At 42.3% G+C, this 26,831-nt stretch overlaps 6 protein-coding genes across 6 annotated transcripts; 5 read left to right on the top strand and 1 right to left on the bottom strand.

Annotated features, from left to right (window-relative positions):
* Window positions 1-1,062: 1,062 nt before the first annotated feature.
* Window positions 1,063-5,163, top strand: LOC135605418 (protein SMAX1-like). Its single transcript, XM_065095480.1, has 3 exons — window positions 1,063-2,866; window positions 3,100-3,361; window positions 3,458-5,163. The coding sequence occupies exons 1-3, from the start codon at window positions 1,566-1,568 to the stop codon at window positions 5,030-5,032; spliced, it is 3,138 nt and encodes a 1,045-aa protein (XP_064951552.1). The 5' UTR covers window positions 1,063-1,565; the 3' UTR covers window positions 5,033-5,163.
* A 2,890-nt stretch (window positions 5,164-8,053) lies between these two features.
* Window positions 8,054-11,280, top strand: LOC103972328 (ATP synthase subunit epsilon, mitochondrial). The gene is made up of 2 exons (XM_009386635.3): window positions 8,054-8,283; window positions 11,049-11,280. The coding sequence occupies exons 1-2, from the start codon at window positions 8,097-8,099 to the stop codon at window positions 11,075-11,077; spliced, it is 216 nt and encodes a 71-aa protein (XP_009384910.2). The 5' UTR covers window positions 8,054-8,096; the 3' UTR covers window positions 11,078-11,280.
* A 1,488-nt stretch (window positions 11,281-12,768) lies between these two features.
* On the bottom strand, window positions 12,769-17,097 carry LOC135605417 (uncharacterized). Its single transcript, XM_065095478.1, has 9 exons — window positions 16,862-17,097; window positions 16,590-16,769; window positions 16,428-16,503; window positions 15,737-15,863; window positions 15,535-15,655; window positions 13,834-13,925; window positions 13,602-13,671; window positions 13,418-13,500; window positions 12,769-13,125 (listed from the first exon to the last, which is right to left on the bottom strand). The coding sequence occupies exons 1-9, from the start codon at window positions 16,970-16,972 to the stop codon at window positions 13,038-13,040; spliced, it is 948 nt and encodes a 315-aa protein (XP_064951550.1). The 5' UTR covers window positions 16,973-17,097; the 3' UTR covers window positions 12,769-13,037.
* A 329-nt stretch (window positions 17,098-17,426) lies between these two features.
* On the top strand, window positions 17,427-19,914 carry LOC135605416 (uncharacterized). Its single transcript, XM_065095477.1, has 6 exons — window positions 17,427-17,581; window positions 17,691-17,717; window positions 17,826-17,888; window positions 19,388-19,466; window positions 19,550-19,595; window positions 19,684-19,914. Exons 1-6 carry the CDS (start codon window positions 17,540-17,542, stop codon window positions 19,691-19,693), a joined length of 267 nt encoding a protein of 88 aa, XP_064951549.1. The 5' UTR covers window positions 17,427-17,539; the 3' UTR covers window positions 19,694-19,914.
* Window positions 19,915-21,898: 1,984 nt separating this feature from the next.
* Window positions 21,899-22,485, top strand: LOC135604956 (protein GLUTAMINE DUMPER 5-like). The gene has a single exon (XM_065094607.1). It carries the CDS (start codon window positions 21,949-21,951, stop codon window positions 22,357-22,359), a length of 411 nt encoding a protein of 136 aa, XP_064950679.1. The 5' UTR covers window positions 21,899-21,948; the 3' UTR covers window positions 22,360-22,485.
* Window positions 22,486-25,686: 3,201 nt separating this feature from the next.
* On the top strand, window positions 25,687-26,711 carry LOC135604955 (PTI1-like tyrosine-protein kinase At3g15890). Its single transcript, XM_065094606.1, has 2 exons — window positions 25,687-25,929; window positions 25,999-26,711. Exons 1-2 carry the CDS (start codon window positions 25,691-25,693, stop codon window positions 26,708-26,710), a joined length of 951 nt encoding a protein of 316 aa, XP_064950678.1. The 5' UTR covers window positions 25,687-25,690; the 3' UTR covers window position 26,711.
* The last annotated feature ends 120 nt before the right edge of the window (window positions 26,712-26,831 follow it).

The following is a 26,831-nucleotide window of genomic DNA, read 5'->3' as shown; positions in this document are numbered from 1 at the left end:
CATGTGATGTTGTGATGGTGGGTTGAATTTTGGAGCAAGTAGTTTCTGATGAGGAGAGGAAAAAATGGTGGAATAGCAGCCTTTTCGATCTCGTCTTGTTTCAGGTGGGGTTGATTACTGTGAACCTGATGATGCTGCATGGACCACAGCGATTACATCGAAAGGAGGGAACACAAAAGGTTTCGATGAAAAGCCGATGAGAAGATGGCGTGCAGTAAAGAGCCAAACGGCGAGTCGCTTCAACTCCTACTCCTCCTGGTCTACCGAACTGCTGGAGAAACGCGTGAGAGAGAGATAGAGAGAGAGAGAGCGACAAAGGCGAAAGGAGAGCGCGTTATGGAGCGAAGACTGGTGGCAGTACTGAGACGAGGAATGATGACGACAACGATCTGATCCCTTTGGCCGACTTCGGAGACTTGAAGGGGAGTGAACACATAATGCTCGTGTGAAACCACTGATGCTTGAGAGAGAGAGAGACGAAAACCTCACTAGTTTTGAATCCGATGTTTCATTCAGCTTTATATTGAATCCCATGCATTTTAATTTATTTTCGATTTACGTTGTAGACAGGATAGTACAGTAGAGGCAGACTATGAATGGGAGAAAAGGTCGTATCAGTTCTATACGCGGAGAAGGTATTTGGCAGAGGAGAGAGAAAATGGTAGTAGGTGGGGTGTAGTCAAACGTCAGAAAAGAAAGAAGTGACTCAGAAAGCTGAAATCAAAAAGTGAGGGAGGAGAGAGAGAGAGAGAGAGAGAGGCACGAACAGATTTAGACAACTCATGGTAGTATAGTCAAACGTCAAAATGATAGGATTGAGAGAAAGAAAGAACTGATTCAGAAAGCTAAGGATCGAAAAGCAAGGGAGAGAGAGAAAGAATAAACAATAGATCATGACAAGCCAACCTAAACATGATATCATCACAAGCAGACAAGGCCTTTTGAGAAGGCTGGTCTAACGTACTAATGACATCCAAAAGGTGTTTGAGAGAAAGGTAGGAGAAGGAGATGGCTCTCAGCCTCTCAGGACGCCTACACCATTAGAATTTATATCCTCTCTGTCTCTCCTTTCACATTTCACAAGGCAATTTCACATTCTCTCTCCCTGAGGGGAAAAAGAGGTGAGAAGCAGCTCGTGAGAGAAGGAAGTTTCTATTCGACCATCCTTTCTTTGATCCTTTTCGACTCCGTACTTTGCTGCTGAAACAAGAGGAGAAAGAGAGATAGAGAGAGAGTGAACAAACTAAAACTCTTGGGTTTCTTGTTCTCCGTTCTCTTCCAAAGGTGTCATCTTTCCCCTCGGGCGTTGGCTACAGTGGCCTTGGCTTTTACGTTGAGTCCTGTTCTTTTGTGACAGAAGGGAATCAAGTCGAAAGGGAATTGTTTTCCTCGGCGGCTCGCTGTTCATCTCGTTCTTCTTCTTCTTTCGATTGAGAAAAGTTGTGTTTTTGCGGGGTTTCTTCAGATTCGATGTCAGTAAGCTTGGAAAGGTGAGATTTTTATCGGTTGTCAGCTTTTATAGGTGAGATTTTTATCTGTTAGAAGAGAGGAAGAGAGAGAGAAGGATGAGGGGAGGGCTGAGCGCAATCCTGCAGACGCTGACGCCGGAGGCGGCGAGCGTTCTGACCCGCTCTGTCGAGGAGGCAGCGCGGCGGAAGCACGGGCAGACCACCCCTCTCCACGTGGCTGCCACCCTTGTCGCTGCCTCCTCCGGTCTACTCCGGCGGGCCTGCGTCAGCTCACTCTCTGACACGGTCCACCCTCTCCGATGCCGCGCCCTCGATCTCTGCTTCTCCGTTGCCCTGGACCGCCTTCCTTGCTCCTCCTCCTCCTCAGGCGGGGGCGGCGGCAGCGGCGCCGACTCGACTGCTGAGCCGCCGATGTCTAACGCGCTCAAGGCGGCGCTCAAGCGTGCCCAGGCGCACCAGCGCCGTGGATGCCCGGAGCAGCAGCAGACGCCGCTCCTCGCTGTCAAGGTCGAGCTCGCGCAGCTCGTCATCTCCATTCTCGACGACCCCTCCGTCAGCCGCGTTATGCGCGAGGCCAGCTTCTCTTCCACCGCTGTGAAGGCTGTCGTCGAGCAATCCCTGTCCTCTTCCTCGTCATCCTCCTCCACCACCGCCCCCGCTTCAACCTTCACTTCCCCTGCTTCCCCTGCTATCTTCGCTTCCTCCCTCGGCGGCGGTCTCAGTCACAATTTAAGCATCCATGCCTCCCCCGCCCGCAACCTCTACATGAATCCCCGCTTCTACCAGCACCGACACAGCAGTGGCGCCACCGCCGGAGGTGGCCTAGAGGAACCCCGGAGAGAGGAGGTGAAGAGGGTGATGGACATTCTGCTGAGATCCGAGAAACGGAATCCGGTCCTTGTCGGTGACTCGCATCCGGACGCAGTCATGAAGGAGGTACTACAGAAGATCGAATCTGGCGACGCCCCGCCGCCACTCCAAACAGCCCAAGTCGTCTCCTTCGCGAAGCAACTGGCCACAGCCGCCGTAGCTAGCGACCTGTCCTGGATCCCCGCATGGATCAGAGAGTTGGGCGCCTCCATCGAGTCCGAGATGAGCCGGGGCCATGGCGTGGTTCTTGATCTCGGAGACCTCAGCTGGCTGGTGGAGAGCCCCGGCGGGGCTTCAATAGCTTCGGCTGGGTCTCAGACGAGGCAGATCGTTTGCGAGGTCGGCCGTGTGGTGGTGGCGGAGATGGGGAAGCTTGTGAAGAGGTTTGAAGACCACGGTCGGCTGTGCCTGGTTGGCACGGCGACGAGCGCGACGTACCTCCGGTGCCAGGTCTACTACCCGGCGATGGAGAATGATTGGGATCTGCAGGTGCTGCCGATCGCTTCACGGCCGCGTACATTCCCAAAGTGAGATCTTTTTCCCTTTCTTGTTAGCAGTATTCGCTGCTAAGTTCTTGCTGGTGTCTTGATTTTGTTCTCTATTTGGATTGCACAATACGCTGCCATTCAATTAGGAAAGGAGCTGATAGATTTCAGTGTTTTTTTCTTGGAATGGATTAAATGCCTTCCTTAGATCTCATTTTGCGGACAACACTTTTGGTATCAAGCATCAACCATTCTTTTATTGATTCGAATTGTAGGCTTGGGGTCATTGGTAATCTTAGCAGCTCCGCTGTCGCTGCTATAACCAGAAGTCAACCTCCCGATGGCGCAGATTCTTCAGGTAAAATCCTGTGCTCTGTCTGCATGGAGAGCTACAAGCATCAACTGGCCAGGCTTGTCACCGAGGAAATCAAGAAATCGCCTTCCAAGGTTGAAGACAACAAGGCATTGCCGAAGTGGCTGCAGCTTGCTAAGCTTAGCAATGGAGGTGGCACGAAACCATCAACTAGTCTTCTTCAGGTCTCATTTTGTTTACAGATACACATTCCATAGTCGAAGCACGGTAGTGTTTCCTGAAAGCTAAAACTTCTTTGATCTGAATCGCGTTTGTGTCAGGCGAAGGAAGAGGAACAAGAGCTGATGGGGAAGCAGAGCACGGAGGAGCTGCTCAAGAAATGGCAGGACACGTGCTCTCGCCTTCACCCCAGCTTCTCTCATACGGTGCTCCTCGGCTCTCCCCAGCCTGATTCGGACTTAACACTGTTTCGAAACCTCGTCCACCGGAGAAAGATTATGCTGAACGCATCAAGTGAGCAGCCATGTAGCCTTCCTCGGAGCTCGGTGAAGACTGATCTGGTCCTCGGGAACTCGAGAGCCTCAAACGCTCTGTTGGAGAAGACCCATGCAGAGCGCGTCAAGGACTTCACTGAGTGCACGCAGGATGGATTCTCGATCCAGCAGAGGGCCAAAGTCACCGGCATCTCGGAGAAAGATGCCTTCAAGCGGCTGTTGAAGGGGCTCACCGAGAAGGTTGGCTGGCAACAGGAAGCAGCTTCCGCCATTGCTACTGCTCTGATGCACTCCAAACCCGAGAACTGGAAGCGGCCAGGCGGCGGTGCTAAAGGCGACACTTGGCTTCTTCTCATCGGCCCCGACAAGGTTGGTAAGAGGACGATGGCCACCGCGCTGTCGGAGACCTTATTCGGGACTGCCCCGACCATGGTTCGTTTCGGTGGCACTTCAACATGCTCTAATGGAGACGATGGAGAGTCGAACATGGTCTCGCGTGGAAGGACTCCGATGGATCGTGTGTCGGAGGCTGTGCGCCGGAACCCGTTTTCGGTGGTCGTGCTCGAGGATATAGATCAGGCAGATGGGGTCGTGCAGGGAGGCATCAAGCGGGCCATGGAACGGGGTCGACTGCTCGACTCGTACGGCCGGGAGGTCAGCTTGGGGAGTGTCATCTTCGTCCTCACTTCGAGTTGGTTGCCGGAAGAGCTCAGGAGCCGCCATGAATCCCTCATCCTTCTAGAGGAGAAGATCTTGCACTCCGTCGGTCATGGGTGGCAACTGGAGCTCTCAGCTGAGAAGAACCCCGGAAAGCGTTGTGCCGATTGGCTCGGCAATGGTGATCAACCAACGAAACTGAGGAAGCAGTCGTCGTGTGGCGTAGGCTTATCGCTGGACTTGAACTTGGCAGTAGCCATGGAGGACGCTGCCGGAGAGGGCTCATGGAACTCAAGCGACCTCACCACCGAGCACGAACATGAGAATGGAAGGCTGGCCGTCAAGTGTTCGACGTCGTCCTCTGCCTCCCAATGGATGGAATTGGTGGAGAATACCATAATGTTCAATCCTGTGGACTTCAGCCCTCTGAGAAGGACCGTATCAGACTCAATATCGACGAAATTTGCCACCGTAATGGGCGACGGATGCTCCATAAAGGTCGACGAGGACGCCGTCGACCGGATCGTCGCGGGCGTATGGCTCGCGGGAGCAGCATTCGACGAATGGTCCGAAAGGGTGCTAATACCCAACTTGAGGCAACTGAAATGTAATCTGCAAGCAGACGACGGCGTGGTGGTCGTCAGGCTATCGGTGGTGAAAGGGGGCCCAGCAAAGAGTCCCGGCGACCGTGAGTGGCTGCCGACGTCGGTGGCAATTGCCGTCGACGGGTTGTGGACAACATGAACATCACACAGTGCTTCCTATTGTTTTTTCTCTTAGGATGCTGCTGGGATACTGAGGCTTCAAAACCCAAACAAGTTAGAATCTTGCGGCTGTTTATAACATGTTCATCAATCTAAATCATATTCTTAGCCGATCTTTTGTTTGACATCAGCACTGATATAGGATTCTCTTGTTGTTGTGTATGTTACATGTAATGCTGCAGTCATATGTCGTGTCTAACATTATAATTAGTAGAATGTGTGTGTGTGTGTGTTCCAATTGGTGCAGCAACAATTAGTAGTTTCAGGAATACAACGTGGAGGTGTCTTCTCCACCGAGAAGCAGTGACCGAGGGGGAAGAAGATAGGCCACTTATTTTAAATGCAGTGGCAGAAGGCGTTGGCTGCATGTTTCATGCAATCTCTGCCTACTGCCAGGAATGCCAAAAGACAACTCTCGAACACCTTTTGTGCTGACTCCAATGGAGGACACACCCTTTCCCTGTAAGCAGAGCATTAAACCGGCGGGCCTCCATTAAATTCAACCCCACCCACCGGCGAGGGATGTGTCGTGTGAATTCATCTGTCAAGAAAGATAAAAGAGGCAGCAGATTAAATGCATGGCCTGCTCAAAAGTTGCCTCAGGTTAGATAGATAGAAAAGAAAGGGAATTTGCACACGGCTCATTCATTCACAGGTGTCTAAAGATCGATGCTTCAGAAGAAGACAAGTCATTTACACTTCTCGAGAAGCTCGAAGGGAGGAGAGGGTCCTCCGGCAACAGTGATGCATGTGCCTCCATTCATTGCCTTTTTGCCTACCACCTGCTTCCTCTCGTTGCAGCCATATCTCCCTCAGCTATTCCACATATATTATTGTGGCACATATGATGAGATCAGAGCATGAGAGATGGGCTCAGAGGTCACCTACAAACACGTACAAAAGAGACAGTGATTGTGGTCTGCTCCTTTTTCTCATGAAAGCTCAAGTGCTGTCAAAGATGGTCAGTCTGCCATGTCTACATACATGAGGTCGACGGCCACTCATCTTGACACGAACCTTTACCGGAAAGCATGCCTCATGTTCAGCATTTGTCAGAATTGTTTCTCACTCTTTATCAGACTTATTTAGGCAGAGAGAGAGAGAGAATTCTGAACACGAGGCTTCATGCATGCATCATTCCAACTCAGACCACAGTCTGAGCATGCAGCTTGTGCATCAAATGGCCTGGGCATGTAAATAAACATCACACTACTCATCCTGTAATCTCCTATCAGTATGAACAGTAGGGAGTCCTACTACAAGCATGCATGGATCACTAAGCCTTGCTCACTCTATGTCTCAGCCAAGAGAACATGGTGTGGAGCCTTTCCACACAGGAGAGAGATCAACAAAAGTAGCTTTTGACGCAGCCACGCAAAGCCAAAGAAGTATATAGAAGTCAGCCGCAACTTTTGTTGGTAAAAGGAGCCATCAAAGGCACCGTCAAAGTAATGAGTCCTCTTCCACAAACTCAAGGAAAAGAAGCACAGTCCTGTGACATAAAACACATGCGGCTGCTGAGATCATTAGCTTTAGCTGATTGGGATATAAAGTAAATAATTTTTATATATGAATAAATATTAACATATCATAAAAATTAAATAAAATCATAATAAAATAAAACATCAAGATATATATAAAAAATCTATTCAATGTGAATGATAAAAACCATGAGGTAAACTAAATATAATCTATTATAATAATAATAAATATATAAATCTCAATCTCTTGTCTAACATCGTAACAATAATCATAAGAGAATAACTGAGTTACAAGGATCATGTTACTGTGCATAATATCTAAATCCTCCTTAATTCTTCCCAAGTAATCATAGTAAGAATCTACTGTAGATCTGATCTAACATGAAATGAATGCACTGCTAGATGATTGAGAACAGTTCCTAATTTTTCTTTCATTTCTTTCTCTTCCTTTTCTGCCTTGTTCTTCTCCTTTTCTTTGGAATCTCATGACTATCAAAAACTGCATAGTTATTGCCTTTTTTCATCTCTTTGTTAAGTTAAGAAAGGGTAAGATGTGGGCTGATGAAGAGTTTACTATATATTACTTAAGCTTTTAGGACTCACGATCACTCAATTCAAAATTTTTATGTAATGCATATTTTTCCTACCAAGGAAAATTGAACCCTTTCCAAATTAGCTCACGAAAATAGCAATGCAACAATACATCTTCATTAATTGCTTACCTTTAGATTTGGACAAAAGAAAATATGTTTGAATGATCGGTGAATTTATGAAAAAAAATATATATTTTTTTAATTTTTTTCTCAAAAAATATCCTCATTTTCATTAACATTGTCTCTTTTGTCTAATGCCTAAAATATCCTAACTTGACGGCCAATCATTCATCTATATAGAATTCTAAAAATGAGAGTACTTCCGGAAGAAAAAAAATTATGAAAAAAGAATTTTTTTTCCTTCAAAAATTGACCCTTAAATTATTAACTATAACATTGGGTAGCTATTTTGTGAATCACATTATCAAAAAAGTTTACACAAAGAAGGACAACCAGTTAGGGTTTGCAAAAGAACCTCATGAATCTGATTTATTATTTTTTTAATGCATATTAATTTTTTATCCAACAAAGAGAAAGTAACGTCACTATAAAACATAAATTAAACAATAAGCAATGAAGTTATTTCCATACTACTTTGGAAGGAAAATAAAAAATAAAAACCATCAATATTATAGGAATAATCATTATTATTATTATTATTAGTAAAGGGTAAGTGGTGAAATTTCTGACAAGTTTGTGAGATCATAATAAGATGCTGAGCTGTAAATTTGGTAATTTATTTTTTAAAAGTGTTTTTATTTTTATTTTCCACGCAACGCTAACACACATTACAGCAATTTGGGCCCTTTAATGGGCCTTTTTTAGGCCCACTCTACCTCCACTCAAGTAGTCCGGCCCGTCCAGGACTTGCATGAAATGACATAAATGTCCTCAACTGTGAATTAAGCTAATCGCAGACGCCCCAAAGAGGAGAACTGTTGTGTGGGAAAAGAAGAGAGAGGAGGAGGCGATGGCGAGCACAGCGGCGGCGGTGCCGTTCTGGAGGGCGGCGGGAATGACGTACATCACCTACTCCAACATCTGCGCCTCCCTCGTGCGGGGCTGCCTCAAGGAGCCCTACCGATCGGAGGCCGTCGCCCGGGAGAAGGTCCACTTCATCGTCTCCAAGTGGGCCGACGGCAAGCCCGAGAAGCCCTGTGAGTCGCCCCTTCTCTGATCTAAGGCTAATCCCTCATATGGATTTCGCTACTATGCCGAAGCTCTCGAAAGAGTCAAATCGGTTGTTTTAGGGTTTCGTTTTAGGAGAAAGATCATGCCTTTTTCGTATTGTCTGTTGAAACGATACCATTGGCTACAACGTGGCGATTGGAATTTTTTTGGGGGATTTAGTGGGTTACATGCTTCTGTATAGTATTTTTTGTTTCCTTGATTCCTTCTTCAAGCCTTCGTCTGGTCATCGGGCTTCTGCATTGTGTGTTTGGGATCTCGATTTGCTCATGACGGATTAACTGACGGGCACGATCAATTATGGATTTAGGTATTTGGTTGTCTATGATCTTTAGATGTCGGATTAGACTGTCGGATTGGAGGTGGTGGAAACGTTATCAAGTGCCCTGATATTTTTAGATCGCAGTCTTGCTGCCCTTTGGGTGTGGATGATCCACTTCTTTTCTTTTTCTTGTTCCTCCTTATATTGTGGAAATAGAGAAAAATAATTTTGCTTATATTGTCCATAGCATCATTCTTTATCAATATATTTGCCTGCGGTCGAGAATGATGTTAAGTAGAAGCATTATCCTGCATCTGTGAGCCAACTTGAGCAATCATGCATTGGACCCTATAAAGTGGCAATAATGAATTTCTATATGTGTGATACACTGAAGATTAGAGCAACCATCATGACTCGATGCTATTGACCTATTAACTTTGTTGAGCCTGAACTGGACCACTATCTCAGGATGCTTAGGTCGAAGTTAATCTTAGTATATCCATCAAGTTTTTAGAAGCTATCCTAAGTCTTCTTTCACTTCCAACGTATGACTTAGGATGTGTAAGCCGAAGTTAATGTTGGCACACCCATAAAACTCTTATAAACTTACTTGTGTTTTCCGCATTTCCACTTATAATGTGGGACTAAACTCAGATGTGATAACAATAATAGGTTCAAAGCTCAGTACTTGCTCATGGGATCAATCATGTTGATATGAAAGGAACATTTGCGTCCTCAATCATGAGAGACTAGTGCATCGATCACTTTCTTCTCATTGTAGGCTTAAAGTCCTTCATGTCCCAATACAATGTCATAGCTAAGAGTTGACAATGAAAGACTTCACTGAGTATGCTACTCTATTTGCGGTATTAGTCATCAAATCATATCTTAGCCCATAACATGAATTTATTTAGTGTTTGGATTCTAGGGTCATTCTGGAAATCCTCCAGGAACCAAATCCGCATAAAGGGTTATACTTTGTGAAGATGACAAAAATCTACAGTTTCTCTCTTGGTAAGAAAGAGGATCTGGAGGTTGCTATCTTGTCTCTCAATCCAAGTAAATCACTGGTGAATACCGAATGTTTTCAGTGACATGATTTTGACATCAGAGAGGGTTCAATAAACCTATTAATCAGATGGAGCAAGAAATAGTCAGACTAGTATTGTTTTGCAGTAGTCTCATGTCAACACCATGACCTTACTGCTTAAACAGTGGCTTTGGTTTTCTCCCTTTGTAGATGTTGTTGCCCAAAATCTTCTGTACAGTAATGTGATTGGACTAGTATTGTTTTGTAGTAGTCTCATGTCAACACCATGACCTTACTGCTTAAACAGTCGCTTTGGTTTTCTCCTTTTGTAGATGTTCTAGCCCAAAATCTTCTATATGGTAATGTGATTCACATTTACTTGAAAATCATGGACATGAATAAGTGCTAGATTTTATTATCTTAAGTTAAGGTCTTCTTGATGGTTGCCATACTTGAAAATCATGGACATGAGTAAGTGCTAGATTTGATTTTCTTGAGTTAAGGTCATTCTTGATGCGTGCCTTCAGACTAGTTATTTCTATGGTTTCACAAGTTGTATATTCTCTAGGATCCTTTCTGAAAAGTACTCGTATCTTACTGTGCCATTTCTCTGTCCTTAAAATTGTTACTGAATGGATAAGATATCTTTCATAATACCTTTTCGTTCTCGGAAGCAATCTGTACGAGTATTATGATATCTTGCATGATACTCATATCTAAAGTTATTTGAATTCTATGAACACTTTGTTTAGGAGCATAGTTACTGATCAGCTCTTGATTTAAGAGAAACAGAATATACACCCATCTAATTCACTGATGTTGTTCGCATGTCATATCAAGTGTATTTGTAAAGTTAAGTGATAGCATCTTTCAGAACGAGGCTTACATATGCTCCTGTGTGAAGTATGACCGGTCTTACTGATCAAGGATAAACTGCAATTGATTTCCTTTTCATGAGTTGAATCCCAAAGACCACCGTGCTTATTAATCTTAGTCGATTGACCTCCTTGCTAACTTCCTTGCTGCAAGATCAGCGATCTTATATTCTTTGGTTTCTTCTGTTATTGATGTTTCTTTGTAATTCCAACTTGCAGAACTTCAAAATCACTTAAGAGAGAACTCAATATCCTATATGAATTATGTCAAATTTTTATGATGAATGTTGCAGCACACATGTGGCTTCAAAAGTTTAGGTCAGCTAACTTGCAAGGTGCATCTGTCTGCATGTTCAGATGAGTATGCTGAATAATGTGATGTATATGAAATGTGAGTGTCAAAGGAACTATGGTTGGATATGCATGGTTGCCAAATTACTCCAAAAGTTAATTACATGGCATATTTTTTTTACCATCCGAGTATGCTATACTTGGTGTTTTGGTTTTAAATTTTAATTTATGTTGTAGAAAATTTTGTTTATGCTAATTTGTTTCTTTGCTCATCAGCCATCCGTTCCGATTCACCTGAAGCATGAAATGAAATGAAGACAGTTTGATAATTGCATGAAGGTCGCTCCAACTACAGCTAAGTGGTTCGTGTAATGTTTGACTTTTTTCAGCTTGCAGGGAATAAAGTTTAAAACAAGTTGTTAAACCAGTATTTGCCTTTGGGCTGTTTTGGAATTTACCTTCTTATGAACTCAAATCTGCAATATGCAAATTATGGATTGTTTTTCTATTCTTTGTTGCCACATTATTGCCGGTGGTGTTTGCTAGGTTTTGATGATTCTGATCAGATTCAATGCAGTGAGCAAAATTTCTTCAATTGTCAACGCCCTTCATGATTGATTGGTTTGTAACATTTGGCATCTGATCCTAACTGCTGTCTAATAATTTCTTTCTTGCCATCCAAACATAATTACTGGGATTACGTTCAGGTTTGGATAGCCATTCTCTGCATAGATTATAAGTAGGGAAGATAGGGTTTATCCAAAGTTCAACAGCCTGTGATGATTTATCTTTTTTATGATAATTTATTAAAACTTTTTATTAATTAAACTAATTAACACCTTAAAAATCATTTTAAAAACCTTACCTAAGACTATCGGGCATCACATGGGGAACGACAGGACGAGTAATTGCAATCTTTTAACGATGCTGCTGTCCGCTAGTGGATCTCAATTCTGTGCTTCGTCTGCCAAAATATACTGCAAGTAAAGAACCAAGTATGACAAAAGGTCCAAAGAAAACACTGCCTGCACTCACTATAAAATTAGTCCTGCACATCACTATTTTTCCTACCATCCCTTCCCTTGTTAATGCATATCCGGACTGTCTATTTCATATCAAATGCATAGCAGCATGGCCAGTTTCAAATTACTCCCCCCACACCCCTATTATGTTAGAAAGACACTTTGATTATTGCATTGCCATATGATGATAATAAAGCAACCAGCTAAATTCAGCTTCCCACCAATGAAAATTCCTATCCATATTATGGCTATGAGGAAATCAGCTAATCCGGCAGAGTTTAAAATGGACTTAGCCTTTATACTATAAAACAAAAAAAACAAAACACAACAGTCAATCAAGAAGGCCTTATTATCTCTACTCCAGCAGCTTGGAATCCATCCAACAATGGAGCTTGACTACTTTGAGAATTTGCTCCAATAGATGCCCAATTAACTAAGTTGAAATGTGTTCAAACCCTATCAATTTCTATATCTCCACATAGTGTCAAGTCACCTTAGAATGGTAGCTACAGCTACATCAGGGATGTAGACATCCACACTTCACAGGAAACTTACCAACTTTTGACATTTTCAGCTCCATCTCCAAAGACCACCATAGCACTGAAGTGTGCTCCATCTCAAAATATTCTGCAAACAAACACAGACCACCAAACCCTGCGAATAATGGCTTTATGCAAGCCTGGAGGTAAAAAACATATTGATCAGTTTCATGCTGCTAAGCAAAAGCATGAATGATGAATTGCTGAATGTGGATTGATGATAATGTAATGGCCCATGGTCCCAAGCTATGATATGCCATGACATGACATGAGTTCTGGCAGCTTTCCTTCAATGCAATGAGATTGCAATAGCAAGTTGCTTGAAGATCAAGTTGTATAGCCATGCAAGAATGGTCGGTTTCGACCATATTGTCCATTAGACAAATATAGTGCTTCAACTGCACAGATAAACTAGAATTCACTGATGCCGATGCATAATAAAATAGCAGATCATACTGAACAATGTAAACAGCATATAGATGAACAATTATCCATGTTGATGATGCCAATGCACAATTACCAACAGATCATGATGCCTTTTGAGAACTCGTGCATTGCGAAAGATGATAATGACACTCATGATCACCAGGTTCATTCACACAAGGATGCTGATGATAACTTTTGTGTAATTTCCATGATGCAATCCATTCCTGTTCCATAATCTTCATGATTGAGCAAAGAGAGCAAAAATACATCCCTTTGTGTCACTGCTGGTAAGTAGGAGCTCCGTTAGGTTCCGATGCAGCACCATTGATGAAGTCCTTCCGTCGCCCAAAAGGGTTCTTTGAAAATGTTTGAAAAGTCAAGAAAAGCAGATCAAGGGATAATGAAACAGGCAAAGAAGATTGTATCTAATTATAAAACATAACACCAAAATGGACATTGCTATAAGCAATTATACTAACTACTATTGGCACTATCATACGACAACAAAGAGAAAAACCAAGAAGGAAAAGCTCACCACTACAACTCAAACAACATATTAAAGAGCAAGATTTCAAATGTGATCAACAAAATCTAACTCCATTCATGTACTCAACTAGATAATAGCGACTGATGAAAAGTAGTAAAGAAAAAAGGATATTGAATTCGCATGCCACCGCGGCCAGAACTAGTAAGAACCGCACCCTGCAGATTCTGATGAACAGTCGTAGCACTATTCAGATCCTGAATGAGAAGACAGACAGAATAGTTAGACAAAGTTGATGCAAAGAGCAAAGAGACAAGTTAAAGCTACAGTCATTGTCTTAACATGTTTACACACTTACCTCAAACTCAATGAAGCAAACTGTATTTCTCTCCTGCCGCAAGATTTTCATTTGCTTGAAACCAGGTTGACTGCATATTGGAACGAAAAAGGGTGACCAGAGTTCACATACAAGTGCCAATAAAATCTAACAAGTGTCTATATTACTGCATCTGCGAAACATCATTCTTTATAGAGACTCAACAGCCTTTATTAACATTGATGCAAACGTATATAAAGGTTAGGACTCATACACACTGAAAAGGCCTCTGACTTCTTCCTCATTTACATTTTCACCAAGATTTCCAATGAAGAGAGTATTGCATGGAGGATTATCTTTATTATTCTGCAAAATAAAGAGGAAAGACATGAAATAAGTAAAGAGTATCTGATAGCTTGCACTGGTAATTTCACATATGCTCTAAATATGCTTCCAGACTATGGTAACCAAAAAATGGTAACAGGAACACATCATAAAAAATATAGCAGAATATCAGCTTCCAGAGATAAAGTAAGTCTCCAGTAACCAACTTCTTTTAGCACCCAAATTCAATCTGCGAATTTAACCTCAGGCAAAATAATGAAACTACTGCACAGGTGATTGTTTCTACTAATAATAACATTGCATATCTTTCTTGGCTCAGTTATTCAATGATGTTTGGCATATAGACTGCATTCAAGTAAATGGTGCAAACTTAAATTCAAGAGTTAATACAAAATCAAATCTATAAATCATTAAGGTTGACAATTAAGTCTGTCAGATTTTGTTTGATAAAATATTTTGCATATTGTCATTACATGATTGGTCGTTTTCGTAAGGCTTGTTTTCATCACTGAACCAATTCAAAACAAGTGGCAACAACACACAATACAAATGAAATGATTTGACAGCAAAGAATAATAACAGAACCAATAGTTCAAGCAAAAATTCCTCAACCATCACCTTATTTAGATATTTGTAAATTAATTTGATAATTCTTCTATTCAATTGGTCTCTAATATCTCATACTATTCTCCAAACATAAAGCCTAAATAGAAAAGATGAGAAAATCAAGATTGTCTTTGGCCTCAGGTTCATGAAAATGCTCAAGAACTTCATTGGAACCATGAGAATGTGTCTGTATTGTCCTAATTCAACTACTCTTCTGAGATACAACTCAGTTAAATGTTGAAAAAGCTTCATCATCTTAAATTTTGCCCAAAAAAACATCAGATAGAAAACTTTTGATATTTTAAGGAAACATCTTTGACTCCAACTTGTAGCGGACAGGTAAATCATGCTAGTGGACAGGTAAATATCCACATAACATTTCACCAGTTTACCTGTAGTGCACATAACTGAATTGCCAGTGGGATTTTTTTTCTGCCAGAGTAGATGCAACATCAATCAAATTGCCACATGGATCCACTTAATTTAGATTTTTAGGGTTTAAACTTCATGAATCAGACTACACATTCACTTATTCTAGATCTAAGATAGGATTTCTAGTACCCTACCAAAATTTTCATTATAGGCATCCTTCTAAATGGTAAAAAAATCTTTGTTCCCAAATGCATGTGCATGAAATACATTGTTAGTTCAATCCGGCTCCACTTTTTCACAAACCCTGATTCTATCCTTATGTTGCAAAGAAACCAGCTTGATAATTATGAAAAACAATTAGCACATTATTTAATACTTGGTATCTTATCATCATTGATGTCACAACAAAAAGACCAAATTTAGGATTGAAAATCATTATCAAGATTTAAGAGCAATAACACCAATTGAATTCATCGTGGAACACAAAACTGAAAATAACAACCGGGATAACGAACAGGAAATGCTCATTAGGGTTGCATTACACAGCCATACAATTATGATCATGAAGACAAAAGCCATGAACAAATTAAATTAACTGAAAAATCCATTCTGACAAAGTGATGAACTCTGGGTGAACAACAATATATATTACCTGAACGGGGGCATAACGACTGGATGCTGGCAGGGGAGGAGGGGTGGTCATGGCTACCTGAGGTACTTGATAACCTCCATATGGGTCATATGGTGGAGGTGGATGTGGGGCAATATAGCCACTTGAATTTAAGGACAGAGATTATTTAGAAACACAAATGTAGAAAGGTCCAAATAAAATTAATTATGATCCATTATATTACCCTGGATTTCCCCAAACAGGAGTTGGTTGTGGATGAAATGGTGGAGCTGCATAGCCTGCATGAGTATAATCTCCACCAGTCCGTAGACGTTTACTTTGATCGATTGAACTCGACTCAGATGCCACACCTACACAATGAAAAATCAAAGACAACCTAAATAAAAGCAGAAGCGCAGAAAGGCAGAAAGCCATAGTGTTTTCACATCATAAATTTACAGAACAAATTAAGTTACAAAATAAGCTAATGCAACGGTAAATTCCAGCACAATCATGTGCTAATTAAAAGAATCACCAGCTGAAATTATACAAGATGCACTTAAATTGTACAAAAATAAGGGACCAAGATTGTAAAAACAAGCATTATAATCAGACAAATTATGAACATGTATGTTTCATCAAAAGCATCAAGAATGTCAAGATGATGTCTAAAAAGTCCTAAGATGGCATATGAAAGCAAGTAAAAAATGGTATTTGGTTCATGCAGAGAGACGTTTTGGGATAGATCTTGGGGCAAAGTCAAGAGCGTATACTAAGTTTGTATATGTACGTAAAATAGTTTACTAGGGCTCTTTCACTTAAAAAATGCGTTAAGTTTTCTAAATTAATTTATGTAAATGGTAAAAATAAAAGGATTGCGATTTAATTATGTTCTAATAATTGAAACGAAGCCGCTGTATGCGAGCAAAACACACCTCTTTTGACAAAAAGGTTCTTCTTTGCCATCTCTGTGTGGAGGGCGGACTTCGTCTCAACGTCAAACTCCAAGTCCTGAGCAGATAAACTCAGACATCAAATAAGGCCGGAGACGAGATCAAGAAACAAAATAACCCGGCCACGAGAGCTGCGGAGATCACCTGAAGCGCGTCTTTGGCGGCCATGGCATGCTGCGCCGTGGAGAAGAGGGCGAACCCCATGGGCTGCTCCGCCTTGAAGTTGATCTGTGACGCCTCGAAGCCCGGCAACCACCTCAGCAGGTTGTGGAGCTCCCTCTCCTTCACGTCCCCGGGGAGGCCCGTGATGAAGACCGTCCGAATCTTCGAGATGGAAGGGGGAACCATCAATATGCCAGCGATCCCCACCGGATCAAAGGGAAGAAGGACGAGGGCAGCCGGGGAAGAGGGCGTACCTCGTCAGCGGGCGGGCGGTTGGGGGTATCGACGGGGACGGGAGGCGCGACAGCTGGAGCGGGTGGAGGCACCCACTGCTGGTGGTAGGGGTGCATGCCGGCGCCCGCCATTGTTGGGGTGTGGTAAAACCCTAACCCTGGATGTGCTCGTTTAGGGATTTCTCTTTCTCCTCGTCCTCTGGCTCGGGGGATTCGTTTTCTCTAATCGCTTCCTGGAGTTGCGCGGCGAACAAAAACGACGACCCGTGAAGTGGTGGCGTTAAGTAGTGGATCCGTTACCGTTGCCGAATAAACGAATCGGGTTCATTGTTTGGACCATACACGGGTCGGATCTGGACCACAATCCACATGCACCCAGCGTCATTTGTCGTACGACTTACGCGACGAGTGTCCACAAGCTTGTTTGGAAACGTCACCCCGACTCAACTCACGAAGACGGGGACGAGTGAGTTCTGAATCTCCATGATCAACGGTTGTGATTATGTCTATATCCCGGCCCACTTGAGATCACATAATCCAACGGCGGAGAAAGATCCACTCGCGGCCCTCGTAAACCCTCTACAAGCCGCTCTTTCTTTCGGTCCTCGACGGAGCCTAGGGTTTCAAACCAGTCGAGTCGGGAGAGGAAGCGAACAGGGGAAAGGTAGAGAGAGGTCCGACTCCGAGGGAGAAGCAGCGATGGCGTCCACCAAAGTCCAGCGGATTATGACCCAGCCTATCGTACGGTCTCCTTACCTCCTTCTTCATCCCTTGATCTCATTTCCATCTCTACTTATGTTATCGATTCTTTGCTTTGTGTCTCGGACGGGTGCCGATCATATTGCTGCAGAATCTCATATTCAGGTTCCTCCAAAGCGTAAGTTCCGATGAATAATCTATATATTGTTGTTTCATTTGTTTCGTTTTCTTGCGATATTCTAATGTTTAGATTGCTGATCTGGTTGATATTTGCCTGTTGGTTTAGAAAGCTCGCATCCAGATATGGCTCTTTGAGCAGAAGGATTTGAGGATCGAGGGGCGTATCATAGTAAGTGCTTTGTTTTACTTTTCTGATTTTTAGATGATCAGGGTTAAAGTTTTATTATTATCATGAACTGGGAAATCTATAGGAAAGGCATTTGAATCTGTTCATGCTTCTGATTTAAATTTACCACATTAATCCGTCGGAATTTGAGAAAAAGAGTTCTCTTTTACTGAGCATGTGGTGTATAATATAAGTTGAGGTACTTTATATCAGCTTCATGTTAGGCTCTTAGCTAATTAGTAAGGAAAACAAGCTTCACGGGCCATTACCTTATCTGCTATTGGAGGTTGTCTTGAACACCACATGAGCAAGGGATAAATACTGTATTTGGATATTACGATGTCTTAAAATCTTAAGCCATTTGGTTATAGCCATTCTTGTTTATTTTGTTGTAATTTATTGTTTTAAATCCATATGGACCTATAATTATGTGTCTCCAGCATGTGAAAGGCATAGACATACCCATGTTATGGTGTGGTAGATTGTCATCAGACTCATCACATATAATTGCATGAGTTGCAGGTCTATCATTAAAAGAGATTTTCTGTTTATTCAATACAGTGGCAGGTCAATCTTGGATAATCATCATGACTAGATTAGCTCTTTTAGTATCCTTCGGTAGTAATCTTGTAAGCAACAGACTATAATTCAGTTTAGTTCTTGTTGTTTCTTTTAGATGCTGCGGATGAGACTATCTACTAGTTCTCTTGGGTAATTTTGTAGATTGCATGCATTTGAGATTAATGTTTGGTTTGTTGGAATTTAGAACAAATGCTAAACATTGGTGCCTCAAAAACCTTAAGTCACTTTTTTCATTAATTTATCTATATAGCTTCCAGTCTTTTCTGTTCGTATTCTTTGATATTACAGTTCCCTCAGTTATCATTAATTAATGTTTCCAATAGACATTGCCAACTCTTCTGTTCATATTTGTGATTATACTCTTACTCAACTAGTGTTGCTGCTCTTAACCAAGCTCAATGGCTAGAAAGTTTAATGTAGTCATCCCCAAAGAGTTTGGATTTTACTTTCTTATGTTGTCCTAGTGATCTTATGACATTCTTAGCTCACGGTTCACCTGTCAGCGGTGATCACTGAAGAGTCATGAGCAAATGTTTAATGGTGTTCGAGACTGCATGTCATTTTCACCTTAGCTATTTTCTGCATATGCCATTGGTGCTCTTCATTCTCCATTATTGAAGGATACATTGTGCTTGTTACTGTGAGTGCTGGCTGTTGTTTTGACCGATTGGGCTGTTGATGACAATGATGCAGATATGCATCTTTTGTTTCACATGCTGTGTTAATCTGTTTTGGTAGTGAATAAACTATTCAAGACATAGTAAATATAAATATTGTGTTCCTAGTCAAAATATTCACCTGTTGTCTTAAAAGGCTCCTGTCTGATGGTGGACAAAAATATATGTCGATAACAAAAGCAATGCCACACATTTGTTTTAATTTCTGAAGTTCTGAACACTAGGTTCATGATTGTTGTGCAGGGCTTTGATGAATACATGAATTTGGTCCTGGAAGAAGCTGAAGAAGTTAATGTTAAGAAGAAAACAAGAAAGCCACTGGGTTAGTCATGTAACTTACTGATTATTGCTTTCTTTTTTTTGTTTCTTTTAATTGATCCTTTAAGTCTACTCTTTTTGGTGTAGGGAGGATTCTGTTGAAGGGAGACAACATAACCTTGATGATGAATACGTAAGTATAAATAAATCATATCTTGTCCATGTTTTCGAGTCATTACGACAGTGATCTTCCTAAATTTGTGATCCATTTTACTTTCCAGGGGTAAATGATTATATGCCATTGTTGGGTTATTTGGCTGGTGCCAGCATCCCTAGGTTAGACTTCAGAGACCATGTAGCTTCAACTTTTGTATTGGCAAATTCTGTATGGCTTTTTTAACTGAATGTGTGAGATGGTAAATGTTTCTCTAGGATGTTATAAGCATTCTAATTAATGCAACTGTAATAGGTCAAAGATATGTTGAATGTGAAGTTTGCAGGCTTTGGGAGAATCACTGTTTCTCTTGTGTCACTGGATTGTACATACATGTGAAGTTGACACCCAGAACTTTACCTGCTCCTTTTAATCAACTTGCTTTAGTTTTGCATGTTAATGTCCTTTTAATCAACTCGCTTTAGTTTTGCATGTTAATGTCCCTTTAATCAACTCGCTTTAGTTTTGCATGTTAATGGCTCTTTTGCTGTGGGAAGGTTTATACCTGTCTCCATTTAATCAACTTGCTTTAGTTTTGCATGTTAATGGCTCCTTTTAATCAACTCACTTTAGTTTTGCATGTTAATGTCTCCTTTGCTGTGGGAAGGTCTATACCTGTCTCCTTTTAATAAGCTTGCTTTAGTTTTGCATGTTATTGTCTCCTTTGCTGTGGGAAGGTTATCATTCCAAGTTCATGATACTTGGAAGAACAAAAACACCTGTGCTTTGAATCACTCGTTTCAGTAGGCTTTGACATGCTATGGAATCTCTCTGCCTATAAATCACTTTGGCCCCAAAAGTCTTTATCTTCTCTGCTCTTTGAGAATGTATTCTTCCTCGTGAAGAGATTTTACATAAGCTGTGCCTTAAAGTGCAGCGTCAGTTATTTATATTGTTAACAACGAATCTTTCTTTTAATATAATTAAAATACTTATAAATATTATTATAAAATTATTATAAATGACATCATATCGTGCTTTTTTATTGTAATTGATTATAGATCATTATAATATTATATTTTTAGATTTGTAATCAGTCTAATTGTTATTTGAAGTTTATTTAGATCATTTATAATATTTTTAAATAAATTTTTATTTTTATTATGACGATCAAAATAAGGTTAAAAATATTATAACAGATAAAAAAACTGAAACAGGTGAATAATTTTTTGAGGGATAGATTGGATATTTTTTAATTAAAATAAAATTAGGATATCAGTTGAAAATAATTTAAAATATGAGTATTTTCTAACTAAATTATCTATTTATATGTCAGAAAAACACAAGCGGGGACCTAATTGGCGACATGTCGGTTTTTGTACACAATAGTGATGACTCATACATGTGATGCAGCTACGGTTGATGGAGATGTGATGCGTCCCACCTACTCAGGTGGGGCCCTGATTCGCGTTACCAGTCGCGTCACGACGCATTTTCCCTTCCCGTGTTTCATCGTGATGGGATCCACGTCCGGAAGCGTCTCTATTGTTCGTGTCCTTCGGGGTGGGGAACGACGCTGCTCAATGAAAGAGGCAGGGCGTAAAGGAGTCAGCTGATCGCGGCCGTCCAATATGATCGATCTTAGCGGCGCCGTTGAACGAACACCGACGGCAAGAACATGCGTTGATGCCAAGAACCATACACATGTGTTTGCATCTGCTACGAGGTGAGCTTACCGCTTCTCACCATCATCCATTACCTCTCCAATACATGTTTTCTTATCCCAAATCAATTACTTCTCCAAATAACACATAGGAAATGCATGTATATTCATGGCTTTATATTTAATGCAAAGTAGATAATGTGCTGATGGTCCAAAAAGCAGGTTGGAAATAAATATATAATTCCATATATCTTTCATTTTTATTTATTCGCTTTGTTGCTATGCCAACATTCTCATTTCAGGTTGATGGATAAAATTGGTAAGTGTACTCACTCTAATTTAGCTCATGCTCTTACATCAGATACAGTAAATATACCTTATCACCAAACGAGCATCGAAGAAAGAAAAGGTAAAAGGTACATCATGCCTTGTGAAAGACGAACTTGGAAGAGATGATGGTGTGTTTCCTGCTGCATTCCCTTCAAATCAAATCACACCAAACCACCAATGACGAGGCAAAAAGACAGCCCACCACCTTTGCCTTCACTACATTCCATTCCTCGAATCATTTGTTGTCGCCCTTTATATATATATATATATATATATAGCATGTAAGCATCCGATTAGTTTGATACAATTAAACCACTAATTACATGTACTATTATAAGGACTCTCCATTCCATCCTTTCTCATTCCCATATCACAACCAATTCAGAGGACACATACAAAATGAGGCCTGGGGCAGGGTGGGACGCGAAAGGCGGCGCCGGCACCGAGGCGACACCGCCGTACCCGGCCTCCTCGGCATGGCGCTCTCCAGTTCCGTACCTGTTCGGCGGGCTAGCGGCGATGCTGGGTCTCATCGCGTTCGCCCTCCTCGTCCTCTTCTGCTCCTTCCGGCATCTCTCCGGCTACCTCGAGTCCGGCGGCGAAGCAGACGGTGACGGGGAAGCCCCGAGCGATGGCGGCGACGAGGCCAAGCCCCCGCTGCTCTTCGAGGATAGCATCGTCGTCATCATGGCCGGCGACCGTAAGCCCACCTTCCTTGCCACCCCCATGTCCAGCCGCGCCGCTTCCTTCACGGACAAAGTTGATGAGGCCGGTAATGACGGGGAGAAGGCAGGGAGCACGGCGACCTGACCTCGTAGTGTCGAGACCCAAAACCCCGGTGACGGCGAGCACAACCAGCAGTGACATGTTCATGTTCATGTTTCTTTTTTCATTTAATATTTATAAATGCAGTTTCTTGCTCAAAATTATAGTCTATATTCAGATTCTTCAATTGAACCGAAGACAAAAGTCAGGTTTGAGTCAGTGAACTAAGAGAGAGAGAGAGAGAGAGAGGGAACAGCAGGTGTTGAGCGTGCGCATGCGGCGAGAGGAGAGCGCACTACTGTTGAAGACTTATGCCGCTTGCTACTGCTGTTGAAGAGAAGACTGCAGAGGCATCACTTCCATTCAATTTTGTCATGGCAATCGACCAGCCCAACACGACCTTTAAAGTGAGATGGCATCATGCATACGGACCCTTTGTGTTCACCATAAAAGACTTGCATGAACTGGTCGTCAGCTTGAAAGAAGCTTCAGACAACTTTACTGCCAGACAGAATGCAAGCAATTCAGATAAGTTTAAGAAAGTTGGAGTCATCAAAATAATCGTAAGGATGACATGCAAGAGAATGCAATATGGGACAGCATGAGATGTTAGATTTGCAAGCTTAGTGTTCACCTATCTGGCGATGAATTTGATCATGATCGCAATAACATGAAGACCACTAAGATTTAGGACCTGACAGTAATTATGTCTCATAATGGAAATTGGGATCCATCACCATGAATCTGTCTCTAATGATTGATAGATTTGATGGTTCCACTAAGCACTGGAGCTTTCTCATTGGCAATAATAAGTACAGAGACAGTGCAGCCACTCTTGTCACACCACAGTGCTTTTGCTGTTACAGCTAGAATCAACAACACTTTGAATGCAGTAATAGGATGAGATCTCCGTGTCCTGCTTTCTTCCAAGCTTCCTTAATTTGCTGCAGAAATCATGCTCAAGGTGGGGGATGATAATGGAGGAGAGAAGTGACCCTACAAAAGCATTGCAGAAGGGACAACACAGCAGAAGGAACGCAGTATGAGGTGTTCAGCAGCCATCGGGCCATCCTGAAAGAATCCTCTTTTCTGTAATAAAGACAAGTGCATGCACAAACAGTGATGCTGCTCAGGTGGCGTGCCCACTCTGTAATAAAGACAGGTACATGCACAAACGCTCAGGTGCATGCACAAACAGTAATAAGGAACGCAGTATGACAGCCATCGGGCCATCCTGAAAGAATCCTCTTTTCTGTAATAAAGACATGCACAAACGGCAGTACTGCTGCTATCTGCCAAGAAAAATACTAAATGATCTCCAGAAACCTCATGACCCGTTTCAACGATCATGACCGTCCTTTCCTTTCCTTTCCTCACAGTAAAACTGTCCGATCATGATCATTCCTTTTAGGATCGAGGTTGGATTAAGGTTTGGTCCTAACCCTACTCGAGTTGCAGCCAGTCCACCGAGTTCATTTCAGGAGATCTAAGCAGCCTTAAATAATGGAACACGGAGAACCATTCCTCCAGAGAGAGAGAGAGAGAGAGATGGAATATTGTGTCATCAAGATTTGTTTGGATCCATTGTGGATGTTCCAAGGTATTATTTACAGCCACAGCTTCCTTAGGCACACACAGGTCATGGAAGATAAATGGCATTAGTACAAGGCTTGATCTGTATATATATATATATATATATGGTTTACTATGACATATATTTGCTGTATCTATATATACATGATTGAAAGTAGAAGCTACTCGATATTGAGAATTAGCAGTGAAGGGGAGAGATGAAGAAGGTGGCCGACAGGTGATGGTTGAGGAGTTGTATTCTACAGGACGCCTTTTGCTTGCTAACGAAAGAGACAGATGAAGCCATGCACGAAGAAGGTCATCCATGGGAGGAAACTGGCCACCAAATTGTTGGGCCCTCAACTCAAAGATGGATCAACATGAGGAGCAAAAAAAGGAAAAAGAAGAGAGGTTTAACAGATGAAGAATTAAAGGGTCAAAAGAACTAAGGAAAGCTTTTCATGAAGGACCATAACATTAGAAAGGAGCTCAACATAAAAGACAAATGGTAGGGACTTTACACAATGAAAGCAACAAAAAAGTAAAGTTAAAGTGCTTAGAGAGAGAGAGAGAGAGAGAAAGTAAACTATATATGTGTGTGTATATATATATATGTATATATATATATGTATGTATATATATGTATATATATATATGTGTGTATGTATATATATGTATATATATATGTGTGTATATATATATGTATATATATATATATAGTTTTACTAAATATAATATCTACCCCTTAATTATCTTTATTTTATACAATATATTTTATTCGCTGATGTTGAAATCTTATACGTGTGATTAAGAAAGGAGAAAAATAATAAGAATGGAGAATAAAAGGTGTTGTGTGTATTGAAATTAAGTTATAAGTTGAAGTTATTAAAGTTTTTAAAATAAAATTATAAATAACAAAAATATATTATCAATAAAAAAAATCTTTCTATTTTTTTAGGATTTAATGATTGCTTGAATTAGAATGAGCCTTAGAGTTTCAAATAAAAATAAATTAGCCGATCCACAAAGATGTTATTCACGGGATGGGTTTGGACCCAAAAATTAGCCTGCACAGATCGAACAAAAAGTCAAAATCCATGACGTGTTGTAACGTAGTCAAAACAAAGCTGCTTGTGCTTAGGTTCAATCAACATGTTACGACCCTCCAAGTGGTAGAACACTGCACACTCTGACTTGGCCAAATCTAAGCTATGGTACTTCAAAATCTAGGAACACAAGAGGCCCCACCTCGTTGGATCTTGTACGCGTTGACCTGCTCATAAGCTTGTCCTTGTCGTGCCGGCCCAAGCCTGCTCAGGCCCGGTTTAAAAGGACAAACCTCTCACTGTTCTCCGTGCAAACAGTAAGCGAGACAAAAGCCTCGTGGAAAACGTACGACGGCGATAACTGACATCCACGGGAACGCCAATGGGCTCATCGATGTCTTGCTGCGGAGCTGAGAAGGTCGAGCAAGGGTGCGTAAGATGTGTACTTCATGTAGATGTTGTTCTAGTTTAAGATGATCACTGTGGTGTTTGAGGTGGCCTCTCTGATCTAGAATTAGGGTTGTGAGTGGGGGATTGAATAGTTCGTGGAGGATCTTTACCTACAAGGAGCTCCACGCCGCTACTAATGGCTTCAGCGACGATCGTTTGCTCGGCGAAGGGGGATTCGGAAGCGTTTACTGGGGAAAGACCACCGATGGTCTTCAGGTGATGCCTTCTTAGCTCAGTAGTGTGCGAACGGATGACTTAGTATTGCCTTCTTGTTGATTGTGCAGATAGCTGTGAAGAAGTTGAAATCGATGAACTCGAAAGCCGAAATGGAATTTGCAGTGGAGGTTGAGGTGTTGGCGAGGGTTCGACACAAGAACCTTCTTGGCCTGCGAGGTTACTGTGCTGCAACGGACCAGCGGCTCATTGTCTATGACTACATGCCCAACCTCAGCCTATTGTCCCATCTCCATGGCCAGTTTGCACATGAGGTGCGGTTGGACTGGAGGAGGAGGATGAACGTCATACTTGGATCTGCAGAAGCCTTGGTGTAAGTCATGTAGCTTTCGTGCATTTGCAGAAGGATTGATTGGCTAAGCAAGTGTTACCTTGGATTCAGGTACTTGCACCACGAGGTAACGCCCCACATCATTCACAGGGACATCAAGGCCAGCAACGTGCTACTGGACGCCAACTTCGAGCCGCTTGTGGCGGACTTCGGCTTCGCCAAGCTCGTCCCCGAGGGGGTGAGCCACATGACCACCCGGGTGAAGGGCACCCTGGGGTACCTCGCGCCGGAGTACGCCATGTGGGGGAGAGTCTCCGACAGCTGCGACGTCTACAGCTTCGGCATCCTCCTCCTCGAGCTCGTCTCCGGCCGCAAGCCCATCGAGAAGCTCCCAGGCGGCATGAAGCGCACCATCATCGAGTGGGCGGAGCCGCTCATTTCCAAGGGTCGGTTCAGGGAGCTGGTCGACCCCAGGCTTCGTGGCAACTTCGACGGGGCCGAGCTCAGGAGGGTCGTGGAGGCCGCCGTTCTCTGCATCCAGGGGGAGGCCGAGCAGCGGCCGGACATGAAGGAGGTGGTGGGTATTCTGGGGGGGAGGGAGGTCATGGGACCGAAGACGGAGGTGGTGAGGTTGAAGAGCATCAGATACGGGGAGCACCTGATGACAATGGACCAAAACAGTGATGAAGGATTTGACGACTCTGTTGACGCTGGTGTTGGTGGAGGAAGAAGGGGAGGGAAGATTGAAGATGAGACCAACTCTTACGGGGTGTTTGGAGCCATGGAGATGCAGGAGATGCATGACCCCTACGTGAAGCCGTGAGACAGGAGAAAGTTTGTGCACGGATGATGGATGTTAAGAAGAACAATAGGTTACTAAGCCATTAGATATAAGCAAAATCACATAATGTGATGCAGCAAATGGTTCGTTTTGTTTATCTTAT

The sequence above is a fragment of the Musa acuminata genome, chromosome BXJ2-2, assembly GCF_036884655.1.
Source record: "Musa acuminata AAA Group cultivar baxijiao chromosome BXJ2-2, Cavendish_Baxijiao_AAA, whole genome shotgun sequence".
Classification (NCBI taxonomy): domain Eukaryota; kingdom Viridiplantae; phylum Streptophyta; class Magnoliopsida; order Zingiberales; family Musaceae; genus Musa; species Musa acuminata.
This window is presented reverse-complemented; position numbering and strand designations above follow the sequence as displayed.